This window comes from Bison bison, unplaced genomic scaffold (genome assembly GCF_000754665.1).
Source record: "Bison bison bison isolate TAMUID 2011002044 unplaced genomic scaffold, Bison_UMD1.0 scf7180017864331, whole genome shotgun sequence".
Lineage (NCBI taxonomy): Eukaryota > Metazoa > Chordata > Mammalia > Artiodactyla > Bovidae > Bison > Bison bison.
In genome coordinates this window covers 3,734,993-3,754,614 of record NW_011494903.1, presented here as the reverse complement: position 1 = coordinate 3,754,614, position 19,622 = coordinate 3,734,993, and the positions used below count along the sequence as shown (strand labels likewise).

The 19,622-nt window shown below is 35.9% G+C and overlaps 1 protein-coding gene across 3 annotated transcripts in view; it reads right to left on the bottom strand.

Moving 5' to 3' along the window:
• Positions 1-19,553, bottom strand: part of RICTOR (RPTOR independent companion of MTOR, complex 2) — a 136,968-nt gene extending 117,415 nt beyond the window's left edge. For 2 of the 3 annotated variants that reach the window (XM_010853745.1, XM_010853746.1), the window contains exon 1: positions 19,402-19,553. In XM_010853745.1, the coding sequence (XP_010852047.1) occupies positions 19,402-19,468 (67 nt within the window). In that variant the 5' untranslated portion in view covers positions 19,469-19,553. The other variant, XM_010853747.1, reaches the window with a different exon arrangement.
• Between the last annotated feature and the right edge of the window lie 69 nt (positions 19,554-19,622).

Here is a 19,622-nt window from a genome sequence, read left to right as displayed (position 1 = left end):
GAATATCAGGCCACCTGACCTGCCTCTTGAGAAATTTGTATGCAGGTCAGGAAGCAACAGCTAGAACTGGACATGGAACAACAGACTGGTTCCAAATAGGAAAAGGAGTTCGTCAAGGCTGTATATTGTCACCCTGTTTATTTAACTTCTATGCAGAGTACATCATGAGAAACGCTGGACTGGAAGAAACACAAGCTGGAATCAAGATTGCCGGAAGAAATATCAATAACCTCAGATATGCAGATGACACCACCCTTATGGCAGAAAGTGAAGAGGAACTAAAAAGCCTCTTGATGAAAGTGAAAGTGGAGAGTGAAAAAGCTGGCGTAAAGCTCAACATTCAGAAAGCAGGTATAGACAATATTAAATGAGCATGTCTATGTCTGAATAAGACTATTAGAAATGCAGCTCTGTAAGCCTTACAGCACAAGATCTTCAAGCTATAACTTGCAAACTTTTGGTTTAATAGAAAGAAAGGACCAGAAATATAAGATTCAAAATTTACAATCATCTAAGCAGAACTTCTTAAAATAAAAACAGCATGATTGAAATGTTAAAAACTCAGTGAGGGGATAAAAGAATAGATACAGCTGAGGGGAGAACTAATGAACTGAAAGATATATCTAAAGATATTATATATCACTAATGAACTGGAAGATGTATCTGAAGATGATATGTATATGATCCCCACGAAAAAAGCAGACAAAATACATGAAAGAATTTAAAAAACAAGAATGATAAGAAGTCTAACATGTATTTAATAAGAATTTCTAAACAAGATAAGAAAAAATGTAGGAGATGCAAGCAATACTCAAAACCTCAGATTCAGAACTTTTCAAAATTCTCCAAAAACTTAGAATCAGGACATACAATGAATTTCAAAATAGTACAAACAACCATCTAAACACATTTTTTTCCAAGATATTTAAAGGCAAAAGAAATAATACATAATCTGAAAAGACAGATTATGTAGAAAGAAAAGCAATGTGATATATATATTAAAAAAAATAAAACCAAAAGTGTATGAATCCTGACTCAAAATGTTATCTGTAAGATAGGAAATCTGAACACTAAATACTAGATGATCTAAAGAGGATTACTGCTAATTTACTTATTTGTGCTAACAGTATTGCAGTTAAATATTTTAAAGTCCTTATCCCTAGAAATACACATAGATGTATTTACAAATGAAATTAATACATGCCTAAGTTTGCTTTAAAATTATCCACAAAAAAAAAGGAAAATATACAAATGAAGTAAGACTGCCCCATATGTTTATATAGTTGAAGGGGAATAAGGAATATATGAGGGCTCCTTATATTTTTCTTACATATTATGACTGAAATTTTTCATAATAAAATATTTTTAGTGAAAGTTTGACAATCCCAAGTATGTGGATCAAGAACAATTCTAATATATCTCTACTATGATATATAATTTTTTCATATAAGCAGTAATTCTACACCAAATTATACAACCTAGAGTAACTTATGTATGAGTACCAGAACTCATATACAAGACTATATATAAAATTACTCTTTATAAGAGCAAGGAACTACAAATGACCAAATGTCCAAGATTAAAAGAATGAATAAATTACTATTATTTAATAACATTTACCTTCTGGGTTTTCACCCTAATATTTGACAGACACTATGCTAGGATCTTTGAACATATTTTCTCATGTTATACTGTAATAATCTTGTAAGAGCCAGAGTATTACTAGGTTGGCATAAAAGTAATTACAGTTTCAGACCCGAATTTTAAATCATTATAATTAGGCTCAAACACATCTTTATTAATCAAAACAGGAATCATCATAATCAACCCATTTTTGTCAACAAGAAATAGATTTGTTTATTCCTGTAGCATAAAAATCCATGCTTCAGGATTTAACAAACTCTTGGAAAGCGTTTTCCATGCAAAATGTTGTCAAGATGTTTGAATAAGTGGTAGTCAGTTGGCAAGAGGTCAGGTGAATATGGCAGATGAGGCAAAACTTTGTAGCCCAATTCATTCAACATCTAAAGCACCTGTGTGACATGTGGTCAGGCGCTGTCATGCAGAAGAACTAAGCCATTTTCTGCTGACCCATGCTGGCTTCAGGGTTTGCAGTTTTCAGTTCATCTCATTGATTTGCTGAGCATACTTCTCAGATGTAATGGTTTCGCTAGGATTCAGAAAGTTGTAGTGGATCAGGCTGGCAGCAGATCACCAGTGACCATGACCCGTTCTGGTGCATGTTTGGCTTTTGGAAGTGCTTTGGAGCTTCTTCTTGGTCCAATTACTGAGCTGGCTGTCGCTGGCTGTCGTATAAAATCCACTTTTCTTCACACGTCACAATCCAATCCAGAAATGGTTCATAGTTGATACACAGAATAAGAGAAGATGACACTTCAAGACAACGATCTTTTTGATTTGTGGTCAGCTCATTAGGCACCCACTTATCAAGCTTTTTCACCCTTCCAATTTGCTTAAAATGCCAAACAACCAAAGAATGGTCAACACTGAGTTCTTAGGCAACTTCTCGTACAGTTATAAGGGGATCAACCTCAATGATCCTCTCAAGTGGGTCGCTAGTTCCTGGGCCAAATGCACTGTTGATGTTGCAAGTAATCTCTACTGCTTATGACTCATTTTGAACTCAAATAAGAAAATCACTTGAATTTGCTTTTCGTCTAACATCATCCATAGTCTGTAATACATATAAAATAAACAGCAAGTAATAATTCATTAGCAAAACATGTAAAGCAAGAAGTGCACATCAAAATGATGTATAATATAACCACATTTATTTAAGAATGTATTCCAATATCAAATGGTAAAGCTCAACAATGCAAAAGCAAAATTACTTTTGTACCAGCCTAATATAACCCTTCCCATAAAAAAGAAAACTTAGGCTCAGAAAATTAAATAGCAAGTTAGGTATTTCCCTGCAGATTACGGAGCAAGAATTTGGATCAAGATCTTCCCTATTACCAACTCAGTTTTCATTTCACAGAATAATTAGGAATGTATATTTTCAAAAAAGAAATGTCAGTTTTCTAAGCAAAATAGTTTAATTTGATAGTATTAAAAATATCTTTTTCACAGCATTATAAAAGTAAACTGTGGTTAATGCAGACCTGCACAAATTACCAGTTAGGTCTGAAGTAATACTGTTTCAATTTGTAATTCCTATTTTATCTCTGTATGAGTCTGTTGCTGCTGCTGCTAAGTCGCTTCAGTCGTGTCCGACCCTGTGCGACCCCATAGACAGCAGCCCACCAGGCTCCTCCGTCCATGGGATTTTCCAGGCAAGAGTACTGGAGTGGGGTGCCATTGCCTTTTCCAGTATGAGTCTGTAAGCATATAATAAAATCAACTGGGGGTAAAGGAAGCAGGGTTTGACAAGTTTATTTCAAACAACCTTCTTAATATTGTTACAAGTCTCCTCAGCACTAATCTACCTATAATATTTAGAAAGCCCTTTTCTTAAGTCTCACAACTTTAAGTGATCTCTAAAGTTTCTGCTACCTCTAAACTCTCAGTACTTACTCAGCTTCAAGGTTCCACACCAATAAACTTGAACTATACTACTTCCTGCCTACCTCTTCTAGTTTCTCATTCTCCACTCTCCCTCTCCCCAAGCACTTTCTATCTATGGTTCCTTCCTATCTCTGGGCCTTGGTGTTATATACTCTTTCTACTTGACTTTCCCCCTACATCTTCACTTGCTGTTTCCCTGTTAGTCCTGGATTAACTAAGTATCAGAGTTTTCCCTGACAATCCCCCTAACCACCTATCAACTCCCTTTCACATACTCCAATTTTACATTATTTTGAGCATTTATTTCTACTTAAAATTCTGTGCTGACTTGCTTTTATCTGTGTTCTCCCTACTAGAACATAAACTCCTCAGTGGAAATATTCAAGGTTTTCACCACTGAATTACCGGCAAAAGAAAATTACCCAGCACATAGTAAAGGTAAATAAATATTTGTCAACTATGACTAAGGGAGGAAGGAGTGAAGAAATTATAGCAATATTACAAGAAAGGTAACATACAGTATATTACAGAAGCTCAAATAAGAAAGATATTCAACCCAGCTGAGAAAATAAACATTAACTTTGTAGAAAATGTGTTTCTAGTTAGAGTGAAGAAAACAGTTTGGAAAACGACAGAACTAGAATAGGGACACTAGTTATGAAGCCAATGCAATCACCCAAGAAAGAAAATGAGGACTCTGTAATGGTATGACAACAGAAACGGAAAAAGATTTACCCAAGGAGAGGGAAATGGCAACCCGATCCAGTATTCTTGCCTGGGAAACTACATGGACAGCAGAACCTGTTGGGGTACAGTCTACAGGGTTGCAAAGGAGTCAGACATGACTCAGCAACTAAAACAACATTTTTTTTTTTATTTTTAATTTTATTGAAGTACAGTTTATTTACAATGTTGTGTTAATTTCTGCTGTAGAGCAAAGTGAATCAGTTATAAATATATTATCTTTCATATTTTATTCCATTATGGCTTATCACAGGATATTGAATAAAGTTCCTAGTGCTTAAAAAAAAAAGATTTTTCAGTATTTTAAAGATAAAATCATTATCATCTGGTCACAGATTTGACATGCAGAAAAAGGACAAGGAATGAGGTCAGAATGTCTCCTGGGTATTCTCTTGGGTGATTTGGCCCATTAAAGTAATGCACTGAAGACCCAGATGGAAAATACAGAAAGATTTTTATAAGAGTAAGGTAATTAGTAAGTGTGAAACACAGAAAGCTTGATATACATGACCACATGGTTAAGATATTGAGTAAGCTGTTGAAAAAATTGGTCTGGAGCCCTCAAACTCAACACAAATTTGATGGTCATTTACTCAGCCAATAAATGATTTATGGTCCTTACAAGCGCACTGGGGCTGTGCCAGGCGCAGGGGACACACTGGAGACCACCACCCAGTGCATGTCCTCACAAAACCTACATTCCAGGAGACAGTAAACAATACAACAATCGGCAGCAGTGACAAGAGCTACGGAAGAAAACAAAACCAAATGGAAAATGATGGAGATGAAGGTTACAACAGGTGATCAGAGAAGGCCTCACTGATAAAGTGGTATTTGAACAGAGCTAAATGAAGTGAGAGAGCAAGCCTACTAAGATTAGGAGAAGAATAATCCAGGCAGAATGTAAGAAGTACAAAGGCCCTGAGAAGAGAATAAGAGTAGGAATGAATAAAGAGAGGCCGTTTTGCCAAATATAATGAACAAAAGGAAGACTGAAGGAAATGAGAATGGTTGTGAAGAAGTCACTAACTAGATTATAATGGCAGTCATCACATATAGAGGTTGTATATTTTTAAGAAAAACTATTTTGTCACATATATTCCACTGTTTAATACAATGTTAAAATACAGCAGATGCTCAATGAATTCTTTTCAAATTAATGAGTGAATAAATCAAATGGAATTCCCACTACATTTGAACCCAATTTATATTTAACCACTTCCTGAACTCCAATTTTTCCCAAAGGAGAAACCAAATACCAATCTAAAAGTCTATATTATAAGCTTTAGTAATCCTCAGAAGCAGAATTTTTAAAATAGTTTGAACAGTGACATCATCTCTAAAACAAGTATGTGCCCTTCCAAGAGGACTGCTTAGAAGGAAAACATCTACTTCATAACAAATAATTTCTAGACTGTCTGCTAGACAGTCTAGAATAAACAAGACATCATTTGATAAATCCTTCACACAATTGGTAATGTCTTGATAAAATATCATTTAGACCAAGTTCTGATCATGTTAGCGAGCCAACAATTTACCACAGTAGCTCAGCTCTATGCTAGGAAAAATCACTAAAAATAGTCTGGAAAAAAAACTACGTACCAGTATTACAAGAGCAGTAACTAATATAATCCTGAAAAGCATGGTTAAAAATATAGATTTACTGCATTTACCCATTCCTAATTAATAAAATCAAACAAGCAATCACTCAAAATTCACCACTAAAAACAAGCATTCTTTTGATAATTAATAATCCACACAGTTTAAATCTGGTTCAGTGAACTAAATATTCTAGACTCAGAATCAACAAGGATATTCCAAGGTTATTAAATGTTCCCACCTTCAGGGAATTCGGAGAAGGCAATGGCACCCCACTCCAGTACTCTTGCCTGGAAAATCCCATGGACAGAGGAGCCTGGTAGGCTGCAGTCCTTGGGGTCGCTAAGAGTCGGACACGACTGAGTGACTTCACTTTCTCTTTTCACTTTCGTGCATTGGAGAAGGAAATGGCAACCCACTCCAGTGTTCTTGCCTGGAGAATCCCAGGGACGGGGAAGCCTGTTGGGCTGCCGTCTATGGGGTCACACAGAGTGGGACATGACTGAGGTGACTTAGCATAGCATTCAGGGAATTACTAAGTCACTGTTTTCCATACTTTCAAAGAGTATTTGCATAAGAATATTTTAAGTGGAGTGAATATTAATATCTTTAAAATTACCAATGTTCAGAAAACTCACTTCATCAAAACTTCTTCACCTTCAGTATAGTTGAATATTGCTTCACTTTCACATTTACTCTTGTTTTTGCATACTGAAATAAGTACATGTTATTCTATTTCACTCATTTATACTAAGCACATGTTGCCAAATTGCTGTCAAGTATTTAATCAATTTCCCATGCAATAGTCTCTTCTACTTTCTTGAGGATATACACACCAAGAGATGGGCAGTAGAATCTTCCTCACTAAGCACTGCCAACTCAGAGGAAAAAAAACCTAAAATTCAATAAAGGATTGAGTAAAAAACAAAATAAAAAACAATTAAAATTTATCTTAAATCAAGGAACAGAAAACACTATCAAATATACATAGAAAGAAAAAAAACTAGTCCATTTCTATAGCATGTCTTATTACAGTAGAGTCAAGAGAAGACTAGAAATGGAATAAGAGAAACAGAATAAGAGAAATAGAAATCAATGAAAGAAATTGAAAAAACAAGGGAAAATAGAGAAACAATCACATGAAGACACTTTGTAACTATTAATGAGGCCTTCCACTGAAAATATTATCAGTGAGGTCCAAGAAAAGCTTACCATCTACCCTTTTTCTCCATAAAAATACTAAGCCAATTTTCATAATCATTCTACCAATTTAATTAGGTCAACACAACTTTCATTGGATTGGAATTCTAATTTTTCCAACTTACTAACTGGTAGCTTTGAACTCCATACGGTGATCTATTAATTTTTCTTTAAACAGTCATTTTGAAAAAAATTGAAGAAAAAAATTCAACGCCTAAAACCTATTAAAAGGTCAGACTGAAGAGGGAAAAAAGACATATTCAGAAAATGATTTTTAAAGTTTTTTTAAAGTTGGAATTAGTGGAATTATTCCAAATTCTATTTAATCATATAAATTCACTTCCCTTTCAAATTAAAAAAATCCATATATATCATGATACACCTGACACACATAGGCAGACTTGGATTAAAATAACTTCGACTTTACATACAACACAGCAATACAACATACTAGTGAGCAAATGAAGTTAAATACAAAAGGGTATATGTAGGAGAAAATCACAATAAACTTCAAAAACACATAAACTTCAAAAATAAACAAAAATCACATAAACTTCAAAAATGTAGGAGAAAATCACATAAACTTCAAAAACAGGCAAAACTAATCTATGGTAGTAGAAGTCAGAATAGTGCTGTCCTTGGTGGGGGAAGTAGTGCCTAAATGGAGACAGACTAGGAACTTCTAGGGTATTGCAATATTCTGATTCTTAACCTGGGTTCAATTTGTTAACTTTCATAGAACTGTAAATTTATGACAACTCTCAGATCTACATTTTCTTCAATTATAAATAACATTTACTGCTTTCTTCCTATAGTAAATATTTTAACAACAAAAAAAGATGTTTTAACAACTCCACAGTTTTAAACTCTACAGTACCCCCATTCTACCAACCCAACATGAACATTAAAATTCTTTTTCTTAGTCTACTCTCAGTAAAATACTTTGTCTTTTATTTATGCCCTATTTGTCTTGATTTAACCACATCCACTCAAAGTTGAAACAATGTCTCATTTTTTTTTACAGTTCACACTTAAACTCTCCCTCTTCTCATCTCCTTTGTTTTAATTGACCATGTTAAAAACACCTAATATCTATGTATATCTACCTGCCAACTGTAATATTTTACAAACATTTCACTAACTCCTCCAATAGAGATGAGAAAGTATGCTCAGAAAAGGCAGTTTGTCCAAAGTAAAAAAATTCCAAGAGGCAAGTTTCCAAAGCTCAGGCGCTTACAGTTCCAGACTGTCTGTGTGTCAAGCAACTGTTTAGTCAGTAAGTCCTCTCCGACTCTTTTGCAAACCCAAGGACTGCAGCCCGCCAGGCTCTTCTATCCATGGGACTTCCCAGGCAAGAATACTGGAGTGGGTTGCCATTTCCTTCTCCAGAGGATTTTCCCGACCCAGGGATCGAACCCGTGTCTCCTGTGTTAGCAAGTCGATTCTTTACCACTGAGCTACCAGGGAAAGCATGTTATTAAATGTTGTCCACATTCATACCACATTGTCCATATTAGTATCCTACTATTTTATTTATTTTTTACCTTATTGTCTATCTTTATACATATAATCCTACTATTCAAATTGTAGACATATATAATAACTTTATCAAGTCATATCTCACCTACCTTGAACTATGCTATGAAGCAAGTATCTGTCTTGAAAACAACCAGGATGCAAAAGAAAGCACTCCAAAAGATGTCAATAAAAATTCAAAGTATATATCATCAAAGTTTACTCACTACAGTTCATATGTTATTGACAGTAAAGCCCTTTAATTCCTATAATCACAACCTATGTATCCTTATTTTCCATATAATGTTAACAAGTCCAGTTACATGGTTTCTATTTTACATCACAGTAATATAAAAAAAAATTTCTAAAGGAACTCCAAATATGCTAAAAAGACATAATATTTATACACACACATACTTCCCCCAAATCCACTCATATTCAAGTACCCCAGGTGACTATTTAGTGGCAATATACTTATTTAAAAAATAATTATACTTTTTTCTGACACACTTTTATAATGTAGAAATAATTACTGATGTAAGTAAAAGAAATTTCCTAGGACTCAAAAATTAAATCTAAACTTTCTTAACAAAACAACTATTATAAGAAACAATAATATAGCAAAAGGCAACTGCCGCAGTCTATCTAAATCTCTTAAGCTTTTTATTTCCTTTTGAAAACCAGCATTTTTAAAAATTTGTTCATTCTGCCAGGTAAAACAATATACATTTATATATTCAAAACAATGTGGAAACATGAACACACAACACTGAATTCTCCTGTGACAGAAAAGGGCTATTGTAAGGTTTTATTAAAAATACAAAGTGATTTAAACTTTAAGACTATGCCAATCTAAAATTTAGCTCATTAAAAAGTTATAAAATTTTATGTTAAGAATTATTCCTACATGAAATACAGAATCCTATACAATTTAAGAATTAACCCAGTCCACTTTATACCACGTTACAGCGTTCAAAAATAACACAAATTACAACCTATAGTAATAAAATCACAAATCACTCTAAATAAACAAGGTAAAAATAGCTATTTGCATTCAAATATTCCACTACCATGACTCTATACTAACATTCTGTGACAGATATGAATAAAATCGTATCTACAACACATTGTTAAATGAAACATTCCACAATATTCCACTTGCCACCCCAGACATGCCATATAGCTAGACTTTAAGAGTTCACAGCTCACCTACCTCCAACCACTGGAGTCTTCTCACTCTTTCTGCAACTCTATTCCCCTCAGTTTTTTTTTTTCCCCCCTTGGGGGAGGGGGTTAGTGGTGATGGGGTTGTGGTGAAGGTTAGGGAGTATATTATACAGAATTATGAGTGAAAGAAAAACCAGGGCAATTAAAAGTTTTACTATATGAGGGATGAACATTAAGCATGGAAATAACTAGCAATATTATTTTAAGATGTGATTTCTCAAAATATTAAACTATTGATAAAAAATATATATGTATACACATCTAAAAACAGTTAAATACACTTTTATCTGGCAAGCTGTTTCTTCTAACTAAAAGTACATTACTTGGCAATCTTCTTTGTTTACAGCTTCTGTCTCTTCACTATTTATTCATTGTAAGAAACACATGAAATTACACTGGGTTCTGAACAAGATTACTTGCAATCCCTGCAAGTGGCAATTCAACTCTTGTTTTGCTCTTTTTAATAGTGTTAACCTCCCCAAACACTGTTCATCCTTTACCCAAATAATCAGAGGGTAGGATGTCTGGATTTGGCAACGAAACAGTCCATGTTTTTCAGGATAATCTTAATTTCAAATATTCTCTCTCACCATCAGGTTACATGCTTAAAGTCAGAAAATATGTTTAAAGTCAAAGTCATTTTAATGTGGAAAATAATAAAAACACTTCTGGTATCTACTTCCAAACTGCACGTATCTAGAAATAAGTTTGATACAAATTTACAGAGCCCTTTGAGCATGCAATATTAATGAAGGGGAGATATACTACAAAACAATGGAAGGAAATTATTTATGCTTAGGTTGGGAATGCAGCCAAACATCTATACACTCATAATCAGAAGCACACAATTACTTTACAACATGCCTAAAAGCTCTCAGTCTAGTCAAGCACTACCTTCAAAGGTTTGAAAAGCGCTGGTCTGAAATATAATCAGCCTTCAGTATATTTATATACAAAGCTCATCACCAATTTTTTCTCAACAATATACCAGGAATATGTCAGTTCAGAAAAGTAAGTACAATTATTTAAACATTGCCCTTTTATGCAAAGGTATTACAGGTGTCAACAATCTGATGAGGATTCCCCTCTAGGTCATTCCTTATCTATCTCCCATTTTTTTCCTGAATTCCTCTAGCTTTGGATTCCTTTATAAAGATAACTGGCAGGTGCTTCAAATATTATGTCCTGATAGAGGTATATCCCAAGCATAATATAAACTCTGTAAAGCCAAGAATTATGCCTTTCTGATTCACATTAACATTTACTACAAAAATATGCTGACTTAACAAACCATTACAAATCCAAATTCTTCAACATTTTAGGATAAACAAAATGGCAAAGTAATTGAAGGGGCCAGATTCTTTAAAATTCAGGTAATTAAGGTTAAAAACTCTTGTATATTGATTACTAACCTCAACTGACTCCTCGAACAGGTATGTTTGAAGCCTTGGTACATCCCCAATTTTATTATATTTTATATAAATTTTGTCATTACCAGTCACATCACTCAGTTTATGCAATAGGTCTGGCTGGACAACTCCATAAGAGGAATATTAAGAATGTACTTAGGCTTATGTTCTCTTTCAATCTTATGATTCTGAACGCACGAATGTTATATTTAGCTAGTTTTACGTAATTATTTTCAATTTAGTTTGCATCTGTATAATCTTAAGTACACTTATCCTATCAATGTAACTTTGAAGTAGCTATTCAGCTTTAACCCGGTCAGAGTAACAAAAAAACAAAAAAAACCACAAATACAAAACAGTGGATGATCCAAAAAGCATTAACAGTCAACTCTCAATTATTCATATGTGGATTACCTAATAAATATTTTAGCCTGTTTACATCCACTATTCTAAGAGTATTTGCCTAAGAAATAAAAATTGATGCTAACAATTCAAATGAAAGATACACCAATCTACAGTAGGGGATGAAAGAACACAAAATCGTCCCCAACCATATATAAAGTTATTTATATATTTAGAATTCTTCCACTATTATTTACCTTTTTATGAAGTGTAGATAACTGAGAGTGGACTGCATTCAGCTTGGTGATAGGAGTACAGATACACAGGCATGCAAACCATTCACTCACCCCACTGTGCTTTTCACAGCCCTATTTTCAGTAGCCTGAGACCTGGGAGGGGGAGGAGGCAGCAAGTCACTGCAGATGATCACTTAAAAGGAAATTGAGAGTTGACTATAATTTACATTTAAAGTACTATGAAATACCATACTCCTACATATACTCATTGCTGTTTATGGGAATCCTTCTCACAGTAATTTAACCAGTGATTTAACAAGACTTTCTCTTTAACCTTTTGATATCCCAGAAACACCCTGATATCTGAGAATCACAAAGACTGAAGGTGACAGGGCTATGCGTGTAAAGTAGTATGCATTTTGGAGATCAGAAAACTGAAGCCTAAAAAGGTTAAATAAGCGTGCCAAGATCAACCTCAGATTAAGGGAGAGAACTGAGTCCTCCAGAACTCAATTTCAATGCTAGAGCTGACAGTGCCTTCAAGCCAAAGCTCTCCCCTTGGCTTCAAAGATCACAATCTCGCTCATTTTTAAGCTTTCTTCTCTTATTGGCCTCTTTCCTTTTATCGATCCCTGTGCTGTGACATACACTCTAATCAGCATACACGCTAACATCCAAATCGTTAGCTTTTCTCTATTTACATTCTTCCCTCTCTCAAGGCCCTAAAGCAGAGAACAATCAGATCACAAGTTAAAAACAATTACAAAAACATCCATGCCAGAAATTGCTGCTACCTCTTACACATCTCTGACAAACTCAAAGTGCAAAGCTGAACTCATTATCATCACTTCCAAAACAATTTCTCCATTTCTTGGCACCAATGCTTTCATTGTCAAATCTGCAAATTTAAATACTCTTTTACTTTTACCCTCAATATTGTGCCCCTTTTCTCATCTCTCTCCATTCTTCCTTACAATACATGTTTCAGTTATTATTATTCTATGATATATGCTGAGAAAGCAGCTTAAGATCCAGTGAAAAAAGAACTGAGCAAAGAACTTAAATAAGGCAATAGTAAGTGATATTTAGAAAGGAATAAACAAAGATGTGGAAAAGTAGAGGAGGAAGGAATGAATTCCCACTGGGATGATAAGGAAGGATTTTCCCAGAAGTGGCATATGACCTAGACCTTAAAGAATTAGGATTTCTCTAAAGAGTGCTGAAAATGAATTCTAAGCACAGGAAACGACCTATGCAAAGTAAACAGAAACTGCATGCCATGTGCAAGGAATAACAAACAGTCACCTCTGACTAAAGCAGAAAATCTCAAAGGCACAACACGATCTCCAAGGAGAAACAATATGAATGTGGAATGTAGGTGCTTAGACTAGCAAATTCTCCACAACCCCCACTTTGAGAAGCACTGTGTGAAAAGAAGGGAGTGCTTTACCCAAGCGAACTATGTGGAGAGACAGACAGACTGAGAATGGTATGGTTAAGATAGTATAGAAGAAAATAATTCTGGAATCACAAAAGGCCTTCAATGCCAAGCTAGGAAATCTGGACTTTATACTGTGTGCAAAAATGAAACTATTAAGTGCACATGTATTATTGTTGTTATTTTAAATAAGAGAAATGAAAAGATAAGATCTAGATTTCAGGAAAATTATCCTGGCAATCACATAGCAGAAAAAATGAAAAAAGTGAGAGAAAAGAATATTTTACTGTCAACCTAACCAGATAATGAGGTCATCCAAATGATATAATGTGCAGTAGACCAACAACAATGAAAATAGGAGAAGCTGGATTCAGTAGGTATTTCAGAGGCAAATTGGGGAACATGTCAAATGAACAAAGTGGACAAGCAACAGGTCTCTAGCTTGAATACCAAAGGATGGTGGTGGTACCAAGAAAGTGAAAGTGGGTAAGTTTTAGGGTACAAAATTTTATACACCACAATCTCTGACAATTACCTACCATACATACACACTAATACATTTTGCAAGTTTAGAAGAAAAAGTGTGAATAAAAATGTAATTATTGTAACCATCTGAATTCATGGATTTTTTGAAGCCATGAGTGAAAAGGCTACAGAAGGTAGCATCAATGAGAGAGAGGACAAGAAAAGTCAAGAACAGAACCTTAGGGTACACTTGCTTAAGGAGCTGGAAGACCAGCCAGTAAACAGAGAAAGAGTGGCACGAGAGTTAAGGAAAGAACCAGAGTTTTAAGACTAGCCACAGTGTAGTAGCTAGAAGTGCATAATCTGCAGTTAGTCACTCACTAGTTATTCAGGTAAGGCTGAATAACTTACCTTTCTGAGTTTCAGTCATTAGAATTTTAAAAGCCTGTATCTTCAACTGTGAAACAGGGATAAGAGAACCTCAAACAGTCGTCGGGGCTTCCCAGGTGGCACAGTAGTAAAGACTCTACCTGGCAATGCAGGAAACACAAGAGACAGGGTTCCAATCCTACATCGGGAAGATCCCTTGGAGAAGGAAATTCGAGAAGGAATTTCCACTCCAAATCCTTGCCTGGAAAATCCCATGGACAGAGGAGACTGGCAGGCTACAGTCCACAGGGTGGCAAAGAGTAGGACATGACTGAGCACGCACGCACAGAAAGAGTTGTTGAAGATTAAGTAAAATAATACGTTTTACTGTCTGGAACAATATTAATACAGTGGTAGTACTAATAATAGAATGGGGAACTTAAAAATGCCAATGAATTTTGCATGAGGTTACTAGCATCCTTTAAGAAAATTATTTTAAGTACAGGGGGAGAGCTGTGCTTACAAGACTGAAGGAGTTAAGAAAGAAAACTAGAGTAAGGATAAACTATTCTGTGTGTAAAGCCTATGAAAAAATGACTGTTTCAAAAATCTTTGTCTTTATTGTTCCATATGTCTCACCATCATCCCATGCCTAGCAAAGTGATCCATAGGAAGAATACAACAAATGTTTGCTGAATATGAGAAAATTAATCTAACAGGAAGTAAAGAAGCAAGAAATCTTCTACAAAGAATCTTAGGGGAAACAATTAGGAGCATAAAATTCTTATCCAGTTTAGCCTTGGAAACGAAGAGAGATGCTTTATCCTCTGATTCAAGAAAACAGAAGGCGAGCATAGGTGAAATTTAAAGGGGAGAAGACAAGTAGATTCACATTAGACAGCTTCTATCTTCTTAATAAAGAAATAAAAGAAATAAAATCCTCCTCCATGCAGGGTAGGAGGATTCTGAAGTCAGTTTAGAATCTGGAGAAAAAAATTAGTGGGTTCATCCATTTTAACATATATTCAACTTAATCTGCCTCTAATACCCTGGTCTAGTGCCCCATCATCTCAGACTCTATCAGTGGCCTACAGAGCAGCTCCTCTTCCTGCTGTCTCTTCCCAAGGTGTGGCATATTCTCTCAACGTGAGAGCCCACATTTCCTTCCACCGTGTCCACTACTATTTTATGAGAAGTCAATCCCTCTGTGAAGCTGCCTCTGAGCCTCTCCTCAAAGAGTTAATCATTCTCTCCTCTAGGCTACTTCCGTTCCTTGTATAGTTTGATTAGTTTATTGTTCTATACCGCAATCACTTATGTCTGTTCCAGTAAACCCCAAAAAAGGGAGTAATATCTTCCTCATCTTTAGTCCTCCAGCACTTAATTCAGCATTTATTATATAAAAAGCAGTCAAATGTTTGTTTCGTCTAACTGAAGTAAGTGATTAAACATGAGTTTAATCCTAACAAGAAAAAAAATCACAAAACACAAAGTGTTCAAATCTGCATCATTCAGATAACCTTCCTGCTTTTCTAAGTATTAAAGAGCAGCTAAGACACTCAACCTTTTCATTCCTACTAATGGAAAAATAAAAGGATTGAATGGTCAAAAATATGTAAGACTCAATACTTACTTAATAAATTATATTTTAATAGTTATATTTGAATATACATGTTTCCATGTCCTAGGAATTCACCTTGAACACAATAATTAAATTATACTAAGAAGGGTTTCTTATTCCAGGAAGAATACTCTCTCTTCAAGTTATTTAGTACCAGGAAGAGATGCCTTAGTGGACTGATTTAAAAAAAAAAAAAAAGACTATCCTTGCAGTGGAAGTGGTTAAGGGAGCATTTCAGTTTCAAAATAAATTTTGGCATGCAAAACAGAGAGAGTATTTAATGATACCAATAGCAGTTATCAGGGACTTTCACAATTAAGTAATTGCCTGAACAAAACTTAAAGCAACAATTACCAATAAATCAACTATAGGATCTCCTAGAATGAAGTTTCTAAACTCAAAATTAACCCATAAACAATTTTTAACTGAAGCACTTTCATACAAACCATAGCAGTAACATCAAAACAAAAACTAAAGAACTTTAAACCTCTCCTGGGCTTCAAGAAGCTTGCAAGAATTGACAAGTCTCATTACCAAGAAATTTTCTGGAATCAGGGAGAAAAACCATAAAGTAGAATATTTAATATTTTTAAATAAAATACCACATTTTATCTTAAGTACATATAATAGATTGTTCTTTACTTAGACCTAATACCGGTAATGTCACAGTTTGTTTGTTTTTTTTTTTTTACAGTCGTTATATTCAAGAACTTATGAAGTGCTGTATGTTAATTATCTCTCAAGAAAAGAAGAAAAAAATGGTAGCAGTAGGGGTGGGGGCCTAGAAACAAACTATGTGATGCAGATACACGAGAGTTTCTTATAACTTACTATATTCATGTATTCACATATGATTTATATATTTTGAAGCTTTTCTTAACAAATTGAAAAACAATAAAAAATAATTCCAGTTCAGAGAGATTATACCCAATTAACTGTATGTCTCAAAAATAAATGAAAGCTTCAATACAGTGATTTCTGGTTAACAAGTTCATAATATTAAAAACAATCATCTGAAATACTTTAAATGTGATACCAAGAAGCAAGAAGTTTGATTTCATTGTTTAGGAAAGCAACTAACATTTAGTTAACATCACTCACAAAGTCCTGGGTCCCATTCTGAATACTATATGGCCTAGTTCATTTACTTCTCATATTCTTAACAACCTTCAAGAATAACCTGAAGTTAATTTTTTTTTTTTGAGCTGAAGAAACCAAGAGTTAATGAAGGTTAAATAAACCGCCCCCAGTCACCCAGCTGAGATTACAACTCAGAACCATTTGACTTTATACTACACACTGATGGCTCCTCTAAGAATTACAATGACCATGGCCTCTATTTTATAATGAACTTTGTTAGACAGCTACACAATGACTTTCTCAAAGGTTACACAGAAATAATGAGAATGAGAGCAAACCCTGCCTTATAGCATTTAAGAAATTTTTTCAGTTACTCAAACTTTATCTAAAACATGCCGTAATCCAATCCACAAACAGCTGCCCTTCAGCTGCAACCCAGACTGCCCCACAGTTCTCAAATGATTACGGAAGCTTAATTTCTCATGAACTTTCTTCATGTTAGAGCCACAAGCCTTCTTCTAACAATGAATGTTTGTGAGAATAGCAATTTCTCAAACAATAGAGTCCCTATACAGTGAATCTAACTCAGATTATTTTTCTTATTCAAAACTTCCTTAAGATTTGAGAACAGTTCTCACATGTCCTCTCACTCTTCGTTGCATGTTGCTTTTGCAATCAGTTTCACTAGTTGTGCGTACTTCACTCTAAACTGAAATACATCTTGTCAGGGCAAGCGTTTTCCGCACTTTTTGTATTGATATTATCCTAGAAATACCTATAGACACAGATGGTTACTAAACACTCAGGGAATACAGCATTCTAAATAATAAATATACAGCTATCTGTGTACTTGAGTAAAACTGGAGTAAATGAAAGGTATCAACTCAAATTTGTACATAAGCTCTTTTACTACCCCAAATTTTGACACCAGACAAACCACTACATGTAGGAGATCAGCAAAGTCAATTTAAAGCACAAGTATAATTCATTTTCCAGTACCACATTCAAACATATTTTTAATGCACAAATTAAACCCAATATCTATCGAATAAATGATCTTCGCACCTTCATTTAAAACATATATGCACATATATAGGTTAATCACTAAAACTACATCTTTTACAAAACTCAAATGCTAAATTGAGCCCTGTGGGAATCTTATTTTGTCAGGAAACTTACTAGAAAATCTTTTTGCTCATGTATTTTATACAGACTTTTCATATGCGTGTTATAGTCAAATTTCCAAACTGTTACACAAAAGTCAAAAGTTTTATATCTCTCTACATTAATATTCAAACCCTATCTGCTGAAATAGTTCTAATTTAGTGCATTAGTAATCTAATTAGTTGTCATTTCTATTCTAACTTAAGCCCTATTTTATTGTAGAAACTCCACAAAAGTACCTTGTTCACCCGAAACTAAGTCCCTGAACTTTCGGAATAAAATATTGTTAAAAAAATTTATTGTAGTTAAATTAAAAACTAGCCTTTCAGTCCACAAAACAGTAATCTTACATTATGATATACAAAATAAGAGAATGCGCTATGCTTTAGATACAGAGATGATCCTCAACAATGAGCCCGCATCTAACAAATACTGTAAATAAGTCATTATGTCAAGTAGAACGTAGTTTAAAATTTTCATATAGAATGTTTAAAAGGACTTTTTTTTAAACTTCCTAAAGTGTTTTTCAGATCTCAAAAAGGAAACTGGTTCTATACAGCTGAACCAGGTTACACGCTAAGTTACAGCGGGTGTGAAACGACTTCATCGTAATCAATAGACTCAATCTTGTTTACCGTGGAAGAGAAAAGAAAAACCCTGTATATAACTACCAAATCCTCGGCGAGAATACTGAATAAACTCCAGTTATGGTGACTGATGAAAATACACTGGCCAGTAGCCGGATTAGGTCCTTAAAAATATAACCCGGGTTTACCCAGTTCCGAAGGTGTAAACAAACCCGTCGCCACTGCAGAAGGTAAACAATGAACCTGCAGCGAGGGTGAGGGGGCGGTCTTTGCCAACTACAGTCTCAGCGGCCCGGGAAAGGGAAAAAGAGGGAAACACACACGCTTCGCAGAAATCACGGGCTCTGGGTCTCGCTACTGACTTATCAATGCTGCGGGTCCCCCAGGGCGGTGGGCAAGGAGAAAAGCATCACGCAGTCGGCAAGGACCGAGCAGGTCCGGCTTTGGCGCTGGGGGACGGGGAGGGCAGGATGTGGTCTCTCTTCCCTCAGACATCCTCTAGCAACCTAAATAACAGCCTCCACCTCCCTCTGGCCGCCCCTGGGATTCGGCTGCTAAAGCTCCGGGATAGGACGACTACGCTCCCCCCGGGGTCTAGAAAACCCAGAGGGTCGGCGACTCCGCCGAGTCCCGCTTGGTGCTCCTGGGCACCGCAGCACCCAGAGGCCCGGAAAAGGGCTTAGGGAGAGGAAAGCGGGCACCGGGAAGGGGGATGGGTCCGGGAAGACAGCCCCCGACTTGCTCCCGCGGGCCGGCAGGCGGGGCTCGGGCTCTGTCTCTCGTACCCCCGCAGGTCCCGTGCGGGGCCGGTCCCTGACCGCGGCCCCCAACCCCGGCTCCTCCCCAGTAGGACGCCCTCGCCGGCGCCCTGCGTTACCTCGGGTCAGATCCAGCGGGACGTTCTCCTCGCCGCTGTCATTCCGCCCTGCGCGAAACAGACACATAGCCCCAATTAGGATTCGCTCCCAGGCCAGCGGTGGCAGCCCTGGCTCCGACCAGCGCCCGGGCTCGCTCCACCCGCCCAGGGCCCGGGGGAGGCAAGTGCCAGGGCTGCCACCGCTGGCCTGGGAGCGAATCCTAATTGGGGCTATGTGTCTG